Source organism: Caretta caretta, chromosome 2 (assembly GCF_965140235.1).
Source record: "Caretta caretta isolate rCarCar2 chromosome 2, rCarCar1.hap1, whole genome shotgun sequence".
In the NCBI taxonomy this organism is placed as follows: Eukaryota; Metazoa; Chordata; order Testudines; family Cheloniidae; genus Caretta; species Caretta caretta.
The window spans coordinates 110818972-110832169 of NC_134207.1; the positions used below are offsets into that span (position 1 = coordinate 110818972).

At 38.5% G+C, this 13198-nt stretch overlaps 1 protein-coding gene across 3 annotated transcripts in view; it reads right to left on the reverse strand.

Moving 5' to 3' along the window:
• Positions 1-844: 844 nt before the first annotated feature.
• MCUR1 (mitochondrial calcium uniporter regulator 1) overlaps positions 845-13198 on the reverse strand; it is a 39517-nt gene continuing 27163 nt past the window's right edge. For 2 of the 3 annotated variants that reach the window (XM_048839939.2, XM_048839935.2), the window contains 2 exons: positions 9938-10052; positions 845-6265 (listed from right to left, as the gene is read on the reverse strand). In XM_048839939.2, coding sequence (XP_048695896.2) covers positions 6210-6265; positions 9938-10052 — 171 coding nt within the window. In that variant the 3' untranslated portion in view covers positions 845-6209. Of the gene's footprint in view, positions 6955-9937; positions 10053-13198 lie in introns of all 3 variants that reach the window. The other variant, XM_048839936.2, reaches the window with a different exon arrangement.

Sequence of the window (13198 nt, forward strand, 5' to 3'; positions counted from 1 at the left end):
TACCTTGAGGACAGGAATAAACATTAGCCAAAACTATAGATGAAGTGTGGTGAGGAAATGCTACACTAATGTTCAGCACTTTTCATCCCAAGCCTTATCAACAGTGGATTTTTGCAAGTGTAGACAACAGGCATCTACTGGGGATATTGAGTTTAGAGACATGCACAGACAAAGATTAGCCATGTTGTTCTGCACTATTTCAGGAACAACAGTTAAAAGCACATGTTGCAAACACCTCAGCAATGTAGTTTTCCTAGTGTAGTGTAGACAAGGCTTCACTTAGTGCCAAGTCACTCAGAAAAGAAAGTAAGCGCAGACAATACTTTGTTATTCCTTAGCTACCAGCTTAGTGGCTGCTTATCTTTACTTTCCAGAGAGTGTATGTATGCATGCATGCTTGATTTGACTTCTGTTGCTATAAAAACTTATGTAATGTAAGCCAAGCTGATTTGGATACCTGACTTATCTGGTGCAGTAGTTGGCATCTGGAGAAAACTGACCACAGAAGAGACAGATGAAGGTAAATGCCTGTATAATGGATCACAGGAACAGAAAAGGCAGGACTCAGACCAAACTTCCTATTTCCTCTAAAGCAATAGCAAAGAACAGCAAGTGAAGACTATTGTGGGCACACAGAAATCTGAATGCTCTACAGGGAATAAGGCAACAAATTACTTCTAAATAACTTCTGTCAGGAACACGATAGTCTTTGAAGTGGTAGAGGAACAATGTTCAGAAAAATGGTAAAATGTGATATGCTGCTAAAAAAGTATATTCCACTAATCTTGTGAGAGGAAGAATAAACTTCTCAATTATATCAGCTTTGATAAAAATAGGCAAGTCATTTTGCCAGCATATATGCTTTTATTTCAGATTAAAAAACAAACACCAAATATTCCACACATTTCATTAATGGCAAAGGTCAGTCTTCCATTTATGCACTTAACATGAACAGTTGATAATGTAACAATCGCTCAAATAGAATGCACTTTTTAAATCTGTAAAAATATAAATATAAATTCAATAGCTGTACAACTAAAAACATAAGAATTGATAAAACTCAGAATTAAAAATGCATTATGAAACTAAAAAGTGATCAAGGAATAAAGATTTATTTTTCAAATACAATTCCTGTTCCAGTATAGATTTTTTTTTATAGCAGGAAGAGTGACCATGTATGCATTGTGCCGTCTCATGTTCAGTGTCTTTCAAATAGAATTTGCTTAGTTTAGAAGCAAAAAAGATCCCTTTATTTGAGCCCTGAAAACTTACAATGGGATGAGAAAAATCAGTCTTGCCCACGCATTGTGACCAGTAACAACAAATTAGCAACTGGAATTCAGCTAACAATTATGTTGATAGAAAAAAAATAAAACTGGGCTGTATCGGGTCTGCAGGTGGTAGCAGGAGTAGGGAAAAAAAAAACAAAAAAAACCACCACCACCAAAACAACACACCAATCACTTTTTTCCTGGAAGGAAAGCAGACATGACTTGCAATATATATAGGGTTAATTCCTGGCTCCACTGAAGTTAATAAGGAATTTTGCCATTGACTTTAGTGTTGCCAGGATTTCACTCAGTGAGTACATATGTTAAGTGAGAAAATGCCATTTTATATGGTCATTTACTGACCATAATCACACTTTAAAGCTTTTAGCATAATTTTTAGTAGTGTCAAACTTTTGGCTTGAGATATGATCCTGATTTTAATTATTTTTCTAATATTTTGGTCAAATTTCAAGATCCAAGGCAGTTAAAATAGAAGCAAATGGTTTAAAAGCGAGACTAATAGATAAAATGTTAGTGACAAGACCTTGAGTGGCTAGACTGTTTGCTGGCATAGACAGGCAGAGGAATAAGAAAAAGGATGCAGATTACCTATGCCAGGGTATATAAAAATGGATAAAGTAAGAAGAATAATATTCAGCAATTACATCAGAGGAATCAGGTATATGTAGTTAAAGGCAATAGACTGCTTCTGGTGCTGTGGAGACAGGACCCAGTACATTAACATTAAGGCAGATCATGTGTATAGAAGAATCAAGGAACATTTCCAGTTAATGCAAAGAAAATATCTAGCTTTAAACAACTCTTCTTTCTCCACTCATGGTTTTAGCACAGAAGCCCTTAACACCACACTTGAAAAAGGACAAAATTAAGATTTTTAATAGAGACAGGGCTAGGTAATTTAGCTGTAAGGAAACAGAAACAGGTTAGAACTTACTAGGGAAAGAGGCCTTTTTTGGTTACAGATTTTAAATTAAAAACAAAAATGTAAGAACTCCCATCTCAGTTTCTTCTTCTTACTAGCATATTTACATTGTGACAAAGTTCCTGCTCTACCTTGGTGGGTCTTGCACTTATTGATGGATTTGCTTGCCTTGGAGCTTCACAGCAGCCCTCAGCTTGGCCGTTTTTCTGATCCCACGGTCCAGGCTGACTCCTCCTATGTCCGACTAGAAGTTGGGGAGAACCTGGGCCCGCCCTCTACTCCTGTTTCCAGCCCATGGCCCTGTGGAATGCAGCTGTCTAGAACACCTCCTGGAACAGCTGTGCAACAGCTACAACTCCCTGGGCTACTTCCCCATGGCCTCCTCCCAACACCTTCTTTATCCTCACCACAGGACCTTCCTCCTGGTGTCTGATAATGCTTGTACTCCTCAGTCCTCCAACAGCCCTCATTCTCAGCTCCTAGCGCCTCTTGCTCCCAGCTCCTCACATGCACACCATGAACTGAAGTGAGCTTCTTTTTAAAACCCAGGTGCCCTGATTAGCCAGCCTTCATTGATTCTAGCAGCTTCTTGATTGGCTGCAGGTGTTCTAATCAGCCTGTCTTAATTGTCTCTGGAAAGTTCCTGATTGTTCTGAAACCTTCCCTGTTACCTTAGTCAGGGAAAAGGGACCTACTTAGCCTGGGGCTAATATATCTGCCTTCTGTTACTCTCCTGTAGCCCTCTGGCCCAACCCTGTCACAACATGTAAAGTTTGTTTTGTGAGAGTTCCTCCTTGATTCACATTTGCTCCCCAGAGCCCCAAGGCTTATTATAGGATCAACCTGTATTTCTGGTAGAGGAAGACTGCAATGCGTTCTCTGCCCAACCCCTACCCCCACACAATCCCCTCTGCAGAACTGTCTGTTCATGCTGGCCTAAAGGTACTCAGGACCTGAACACCCATTTCCTCCTTAGCAGCATACTATACTATTGATAGAAATGTAGGCTGCCTTGAAACTTTCAGAATTGCAGTGATTTTATAAAAAGACAAAAGCCCCCCCATTTTCCAGCTATGCCAGATGACCACACCTTCTGAAATGAGGTCTGCCAGTACAAAGGCAAAATTTTGAAATCTGATACAGAAATAAGTTTCAAATGCTGATGAGAAATAAGCTATAATACTGAAGACATTATGTAGCATGTGTGCAGAAAAAAGCTTTTAGAGAAATTAAGGAATGGAAAATTAATGGCACTGGAGTTGGGTTTCCCAGTTGCTGCTTGTAGTTATTTGTTCTTTGGATATAAATCTTAACATTCCAAAAACTAGTTCATGGGTGCTGATGTGCTTGCTCCTCATCTGTATCAGTAAGCTGGATTTCGATTTTAAGGATCAGATTGGAAGGGATTTATTTGAGCTTTTCAAATACAGAAAGGGATTTTGCACTTTTTTTTAATGCCAATGCAGGTAAAGATATTACAGCTTGCATGAATATGTCAGAAACTATCATAACTGATCTGCAATGGCTTTTAAATGCATAGCAAACTGTACCGCGTTCCCTGATGAATGAAGGTTTTGCATCTAACAACATATCTGATTTAGAAATTTCATGGCCTTGAGCACCGTACCTGGAGACTTTACAGGCTTGGAGTACTGAAGGTTTCCTATTCTGTATGTTGCCCCTTTTTGTGAACTTTATTAATTCCAGTCTACAGCAAACATTGAGAGTGCTGTTTTTCCTTCAAGATCCATTTCTGGAGCAAAAAATAAATAAATCTTATAATCTTGCAGCTTTATTTCACTGCAAAAGTCACACTTCTCTTGTATAAGAATCTCACTTTTCAGCAGAATTCACTTTATATTTGAAATTAAATATGCAGAATAAATTTACAATTCACTAATATTTTAATCCTACGACAATTCATCAACTGCTTAGGCATCCAGCTGGTCAGAGATTATATTCCAGTGTAACAAGAATATATAGTTCCCACTATATGCTTTTATATATAAAAGACTGAAGTAGATCACACCTAACGTTTACCTAAATTATAATGCCTGACACTTTAATAGTGACATTTAAAATAAATATAAAAATCCAGCTTTAAAACAACCTTTAAGAGTTGCATAATTTTTATATTTTTTTGACAAACACAAAACCAATTCAAAAGTTGCTAGTAATTTGGAGGATATTGTTTTGCAATACTAGCTTCCTTGACACTACCTCTTAAATGTTCTCTCCTTTTCAGTGTTTTATAGAAGTCTTTTTATTTATGTTGTTTCTTAACTCTTAGCAGCTAGGGTAAGGTTTACTAAATTAAGAATCACTAATAGGAAAGACCAATTGGTTATTTTTATTAAGAGCGATTAAACTCAGATTATTGTTAGTTACATTTTTAATGATTATCCATTAGCCTTTAAGTCCAGGGTAGTCCTTGCTTTTGTAAGATACTTCTACCTCCATCTGGCCTCCTCTCTGTCTTCGTATAACAAATGATAGCCCCAACAGCCAAGAAAGTTCAATGGCTACTGAGGTATATATACAAAAAGTTAGCCAGCCTGCCATGACTTCCAGAAATAAAGCAGGGAGCAAAACTGGTATGGTACCTGCCAGCCTTTACTATCAGCCCACAGAGAGAGGAAAAAAACAAAGAGAAGCTAAGCAGAGAGACAGGACGCTAGGTTAATGAGAGTGATTGGACCTGGCTGCTCTGTTTGGTGATTGACCCTGGACACATTAGCCCCATTTCCCTATAATTTCCCCTCATTGCTACCACTAGTGGAAGCATTAATGTAGAGAAGGCATTGATATTGTAACTACCATTCCATATGGCCTTGGTCTGTGCAGGATTAAACACACCAGTGGCTAGTCTACATTAGTGCTCCTACCATTGCTACCAGTAGAGGAGCTGTACCATTTGTAGAACTTCTGGGAAAACAGCTAGTGTAGACACTCCCTTAGTGACCACAGCCCTAAGGCGATCACTCTAGTAAGTGATAGCCAGTTGCTCTTTCCTCCCTAGAAGAGAACTAATCAGCTTTAATTCTCACCTCAACAGTAAAAGAGGCAATTCTCTTCTATCAATCAAGCAGTGACAGAGAGCAGTTTGTATCTCAACATAAGGTTGTAGAAGAGATTAATATAAGCTATTAGATCTTACTGCTCTTCAAACTTCTGTTCCAGTTTTAGTACAAAATTTAAAATCATCATGTGCAATGAGTTTCAGAACCTTGTGTGTCCTAAATGTGAGTTCTTAAAATGCTACGTAAAAAACCAAAAAGGTCAGAGAGACACTGTTTCATTACACAACACTTTTCATGAAACATAACTGTTTGTTTGGACGGCAATTTGGAAAACAAACCATGATGCAAACACTTTAAAAATCAGCATAACAGATAAAAGAAATATTTCTTTACAATATAAGTATATGAATACATTTTTATTAACGAAGAGGAAGTGTGTAGGCTGTGCATTAATCCAGTAGTGTTTCACTCCAAAGGCCTACGTCCAAAATTGCTGTAAGGTCACTAATTAAATACATTTGGAGATTTTAAATTTATGACCAAATTCTGTTCTGAAACATACAACTGCTACTGCACATGCATATCTCAGCAGAGTCTGGCATATAATTCCTAGTGGATTCTTCACCACATCACACAGTCACTACACCATTTGGTATAATTTGCAGTCTGCTTAACTGAGGCTCTAAAACTACAATAGGAAAAGGATATTGCAGGTCAGGATTGAGGGGAATTGGCAGAGCTGTCTAGATTATGCCTGGTTTGTGCCAGAGGCAATCTTCTCTCTATATTGAGATACACGAACAATTTATTCCCAGGCACATTTTGGGTACATTTTCAATATAGATTATTTTAAAAAATAAATATAAATAAAATAGTATTGACTTGCTTTAAAGTGAAGACTCAATGAAGCTAGGAGAAAACATCCTTGATTTTTATAAGGCAAGAGAGCACATGTCCTTTTAAATAGATGCTTTATTATATCCACAGACGATAAAATCCCAGTGCTACAGTAAGACATGTAAATACTGAACCTGAAAGAAAAAAAACAAGAGTTAGTGTGAGAATGAGAAAAGGCGAGAATACATTGTTAGTTCTTGTATTGCTCCCTCAGGAAGCAGTATTCCAACAGTTAATTGCAAATACAATGAATTGTTACAAGTTATGGCTATATTCTTTATTTTTTATTTAAGAAAACAAGCTATTCATCTCCAGAGTACAAACACAACTTCAGTGGGGAGGTGACCACAAAATGACAAAAGAGAAGAAAGGAAGGAAAGAGGGAGTGAAGGAAAAATGGGCTGGAAAGCTATCAGCAGTATTGAAAAATCCTATCATTGCTTACCATTCTGAATAATTAAGATCAGCGTAACAAGTTATGGTTACAAAATGAGGAAATAAAGACAATCTGAATATTAGTAGCAAAGTCCAATATCCTGCAAACACTGTAGTTTTTAAACTTCACTTAAAAAGAGTAGATATGATCAATATAATTTGTTGAAAAGTTTATCCTTTAACAAGTTTGCAATTCTGTCTGTGTGAGCCCTCTTCTTCTTCTCACAGTCACCCTCCAAAAAGTAAAGAGTGTTTTTACCTTTGTCTTTAATAAGAGTAGTTATGCAATGCTAAGTGATCATACGAACATAAGAATGGCCATACTGGGTCAGACCAGTGGTTCATCTAGTCCAGTATCCTGTCTTCAGATAGTGGCCAATGCCAGATCCTTCAAAGGGAATTAACAGAACAGGGCAAATATCAAGTGATCCATCCCGTGTCGTCCAGTTCCAGCTTCTGGCAGCCAAAGGCTTAGGAGCACCCAGAGCATGAGGATGCATGCCTGACTATCTTGGTTAATAGCCGTTGATGGACCTATCTGCCATGAACTTACCTAATTCTTTTTTTTAACCCAGTTATAGTTTTGGCAATGTGTGTTGTGTGAAGTAGTATTTCCTTTTCTTTGTTTTAACCCTGCTGCCTATTAATTTCATTGGGTGACCCCCTGGTTCTGTTATGTGAAGGGGTAAATAACACTTCCTTATTTACTCTTCACATCATTCACGATTTTATAGACATCTATCATATCCCCTCCCCCTTAGTTGTTTCTTTTCCAACCTGAACAGTCCCAGTCTTTTTAATCTCTCCTCATATGGAAGCTGTTCTATCCCCTTAATCATTTTTGTTGCCCTTCTCTGCACCTTTTCCATTTCTAATATATATATATATATATATATATCTATCTATCTATCTATCTATCTATCTTTTTGACATGGGGTGACCAGAACTGCATACAGTATTCCAGGTGTAGGCATAGTGGGATTATGATATTTACTGTCTAATTATCTACCCCTTTCCTAACGGTTTCTAACATTAACATTTTTGACTGCCACTGCACATTGAGCAGATGTTGTTTTCAGAGAACTATTCACAATGACTCCAAGATCTCTTTCTTGCATGGTAACAGCTAATTTAGACCTCATCATTTTGTATGTATAGTTGGGATTATGTTTTCCAATATACATTATCAACACTGAGTTTCATCTGCCATTTTGTTGCCAATCACCTAGTTTTGTGAGATCCCTTTGTAGCTCTTCGCAGTCTGCTTTGGACTGAACTGTCTTGGATAATTTTGTATCATCTGCAAACTTTGTCACCTCGCTCTTTACCCCTTTTTCCAAATCATTTATGAATATGTTTAACAACACTGGTCCAAGTACAGATCCATGGGGGGGGGGTGGGTGGGGGGGGTGAGACAGACGACACGACACTACACTATATTCCTCTCTCCATTCTGAAAACTGACCATTTCTTCCTCCCCTTTGTTTCATGTCTTTTAACCAGTTACTGATCCATGAGAGGACCTTCCCTCTCATCCCAGGACTGCTTAGTTTGCGTAAGAGCCTTTGATGAGGGACCTTGTCAAAGGTTTTCTGAAAGTCCATGTACGCTATATCCACTAGATCACCTTTGTGCATGTTTGCTAACTCCCTCAAAACATTCTAATAGATTGATGAGGCATAATTTCCCTTTACAAAAGCCGTGTAGACTCTTCCCCAACTAACTGCGTTCATCTATGTGTCTGATAATTCTGTTCATTATAGTTTCAACCAATTTGCCCAATTACCAGCCTGTAATTGGCAATATTTATAGTACTTTTGAAATTCCTAAGATCCAACATAGGAGACCAATGTATTTTTCAAAGTAGGGGAAAGAGCTTTACTCCCCCAACACATTTTCAAATGAGAGTACCTCTTTAGGCAATGTTCCTACAATGGGTTAGGAATCCTGTTATGAAAAATATGAATAATAACTGTACTAGTGTGAGAGACAGAACCATGTTAATAGGTTTATCAATAACCATGCTCAAATCAATACATCTCTACAGCAAACCTACTCATTTAGTAGTATTGCATATTTACAGTCAAAAAATACCTAGTGAAAAGTCAGGATATGAAAATGATGTAAGCAATAACACAAGAAACATGTTATATTATGTAATATTATGCTTATACAATTTGCATATGACACCAGGGTGGGAAGGGTTGCAATCACTTTGGAGGACAGGATTAGAATTCAAAAAAACCTTGACAAATTAGAGAACCGTTCTGAAATCAACAAGATGAAATTCAATAAAGACAAGTATAAAGTACTTCACTCAGGAAGTGCAATCAAATGCACAACTACAGAATTGACTAGATGGTAGTACTGTTGAAAAAGATCTGGCGGTAACAAAGGTTCACAAACTGAATATGAGTCAACAATGTAATGCAGATGTGAAAAAAGCTAATATCATTCTGGGGTATATTAACGGGAATATTTTATGTGAGAAGTAAATGTCCCACTCTGGTCAGCACTGATGAGGCCTCAACTGGAGTACTGTGTCCAATTTGGGTTCCAGGCTTTAGGAAATACGTGTATAAACTGAAGAGTGTCAAAAGGAGAGCAACAAAAATGACAAAAGGTTTAGAAAACCTAACCTATGAGGAAAGGTTAAAAAAACTAGGCATGTTTAGTTTTGAGAAAAGAAGACTGAGGGGTGAATTGATAACAGTCTTAAAATATGTTAAGGGCTGTTGTAAAGAGGACAGTGATCAATTTTTCTCCATGTCCACTGAAGAGAGGACAAGAAGTCATGGGCTTAATCTGCTGCAAGGAAGATTTAGGTTAGCTATTAGGAAAATTTTGCTAACTATAAAGGGAGTTAAACTCTGGAATAGGCTTCCAAGGGAGGTTGTGGAATCCCCATCACTGGAAGTTTTCAAGAACAGGTTGGATAAACATCTTCAGGGATGGTTTATGTTTACTTGGTCCTTTTTCAGCACAGGGGGCTGGATCTGATGACCTCTCAAGGTCCCTTCCAGCCTTACATTTCTATGAAAGTGTTCGTTACATACAAATGCCAGAAAATGAAAAACTGTACTTCAGCACAAGGCATGTATATATACACAGGACAATAATCGTACAAGCTGAACTTTTCTAATTAATGGATAGATCTCCTTTACATCGCTAACCACTCTTGGCAGGCATTGTAAATAAATTTAAGCATGATTCAGTGAGTAAGAATGTGCCTAACTTTAAGCACACAAATAATCCCACTAAAGTCAATGAGTCTACTCAATGTGCTTAAGTACCTTGCTGAATCAGGGCCTTTAATAAGAGAGTCGAACACAACTCTAACATGCGTGCATATATTTGTCAGAATTCCTTACCTGCTAAGTATTTAATATTATCAAGTTTGTGCGATTCCAACATTGTTTTCAGTCCTGCAACTTCTGTGTCTATTTTCCGATCTGTTTGAGTTAGAGCTCGGTCTTGTTGTGCATGCTAGAAACAAAGCAGAGTATTAGTTATCTGAACACAATTTAACCTTAAAACTAAATCTGTTTCCTTTCTGAATTACTTTTTTTGGCTCTCCCTTCACTCTTGCAGATTCAGTACTTTAACAATGTATTAAAAACTAAGAATCACCCTTTCTCTGGAGGCTTCTGTAGTTATACTCCTCCCTCTAAGAAGTATTAAGTAATGTTATATTTCTTAAGAAGCCAGAGGTTTCCCTTATAGTACTGAAAATTCATGCTGCCAAATTTAGGTGAATACAAGTATAAAACTTACTGCTCTGCTGTAGTGTTTTTTAAAAAAACTTATAAAACATATATTTCCTGATGGATTTATTACAGTGGTGACTTCATATCAAATTTACAATTAGCTGTCGATTCCATCATAAAATCCTATTCAAAGGGTTTGTAGTCTGCCTTTAAAAATTCATGCTGACTATACTTGACCGACAGCTTTTGTGCCTGATCCTGCAATCCTTACTCAAGCAAATTTCCAACAAAGTAAAATGGGAGTTTTGCCAAAACAAATATATAATCTGGCCCCATTTTTATTTCACTCATCTCTCCACTTCCTTAACCCACCACTAGATTATAGTTAAGGACGCAACATCAGCATTCCCTTCTTTGCTGTTGGTGATTTGTATCACAACTTGAAGAGGTTCAGATGAACAAGGTGCTGAGAAACTGTCAATATAAATGAATGGTGGACATACTGAATATGTACCAGTCTGGGAAAACAAAGGTGCCTGGGCTAGTAAGGGATGATCTGGCTTTACTGAGGCTTCATCCTAGCTGATCTTTCTGATCACCTTGTTTCTGAGGAGAATAGGTATGCCCCTGGAAGCTTAATGAGGGAAATGAGATGGTGTCCATTCTCCAGGCCTGTGGGAGCTAATGCTAGGAGCAGAATCTCACTATTCCTGTTGGTTTGGTTTATAAACATCCCCACCATGGAAAGAACCACCTTGATATAATTTGATCGAGTTTTTGTTTGGTTTGCTCCCACTGTTATACCATTTGCTTAAAACAACTAAGCAAATCAACATGACTGTTGGGCTTGCCAGAGATGTATGTGGCTTTGATGGGCAGACCCAGATGTTACAATTATGGAAGAATTTTCTGGCCTCTCTTTTTAGATGTTCACTTTCAATTCCATCTTGATAGTTGATATGAGCCTAGTAGTTCTGCTGTCACCTTCCAAGCTAAGAGTTGCAGTTCTCAAAAGGCGCCTTGGGAGGAAGCTGACTACTGCATTTCCTGCTTTCCACAGCTCCAGGAGGTTGATGCAGAGCTGGGATTTCTGGGGAGATCACATGCCATGATTCATGTTCCATCTGAGCTCTCCTTCCCGAAAGTTGGTGTTCGTTGCCATGCACACTGCTGGTGCATCTGCCAAAGCTGTGTCCTTGTGATCACTACTGAAGGGACTGGACATCTGAAGGGACTATCAACACACAGTCCATATCCTGAACCAGGTACCTCCATGCCTGATTGGGAAGTTCTGAAGGAGATGAAAGTTGGAGTACTCAAGGTACTTTTCCCTCCCTCACAGGCCTTTATCATATGGATCAGCTGAATGCACTGATGTGCTGAGGAATTGCAGCTTGTGTTATGTCAAATTTCTCCTCTGACAATACCACAAGACCCAGGTTGGTTTGGAATTCCTAAGGTGGGGTAAGGGAGCTCTTCTAATGATTCACTATGAATCTATTATGTACCAGGAACTGGATGATTTGGTGAACATGGAAAGCTCATATGATTGCACCTTTGCTAGCAGATTATCCAAAAAGTGGTAGAACTGGATGCTCTCTTATTTCAGAATAGCAGATAAATCATTAACTTTGTGAACACCCCAGGGCTGGGCAACAGACTAAAGTTCACTGCTTGGCTATGATAGTTGTTATTCCTGAATGTAAAATATAGGAACCATTAGTGGCAGGAATGAATTGGAATGTGATTATTCTTGAGATCCATGAAATTTAAGAAATAATTCCTAAGATTTCTTATTCCAGATCTTTAAATCTCCATCCTGAAATGAGTTCTGCACACAGAGAGGTTGAAGACTGACAAGTCCATTTCCCCGCCCAGGTGGGGGCTGGCAGTGCAAAGAGGTGAACATTTGAACAAGAGCCATTTGATATAGCTGGCTGGATACCACACTATACCTGAAGCAGCTGAGGATCTACTGTTAGGCTTGGAGTCCCCTACCTTCCTCAAGGTGCTCTCCCAAAGAGTCTCTGCTGACACAAACCACACTAGGAGAAGATAGCAAAAATTCCTGAGGAAAGGAGTTCTCAGACAGCTATCAAGAAAATCTCTGTTTATGAGTACAGAAGCAGAAGACTGGGGAGTCACATTAATGCAGTTGACTATTTGCACCTGTTGAGGATGCCAACAGACAAACTGCATGTGGAGGTGGATGGGGGAGCAAAGAGGATAGAGAGGATCCTTTTGTTGGGCTCAGATTTAGAAAGGGTAGAAAAACCCAGCAGTTTCAAGCCTGATGGAGCAGTGGATTTTCCATGATAAAGACAAGGAAACACACAAAAGTTCTCAAAATAACTCAAACATATAAAATATGATAACTGAACTGAATATTTATATATGTTCAGGGTTCTAAGAACGCCATGTGAGTTTTGCTTTCATGCGTATCATATATTCCTGGGGGAATTCTGCACCACTGCGGGTATCTGGGCTGGGGGGTGCCCCGTGGCTGGGCTCTGGGGGGTAGGGAGTATGTGCAAGTGTCTGTGCTGGGAGAGGGCGCAGCTGGGCTCTGGGGAAAATGGGCAGAGAAACAGGAACTGGGTTGTTGTAGGGGTTTCTTTAATTCTCTACTCCTGGGGGAATTTTTTTTGTGTTGGTATTGTCACAGACATAGTTGCAGACAGGTATTTCGAAATAAGTTACAAAATAATTGAAACTGGCATGATTATGTAGTGTTATTTTGACAAATAAAATATGCAGAATTTTTAATTTTTTGGCACAGAATTCCCCCAGGAGTAATCATGAATGTACAGCATTATATTTCAAAAAGAAAAGGAGTACTTGTGGCACCTTAGAGACTACCCAATTTATTTGAGCATAAGCTTTCGTGAGCTACAGCTCACTTCATCGGATGCATGCTGTGGAAAG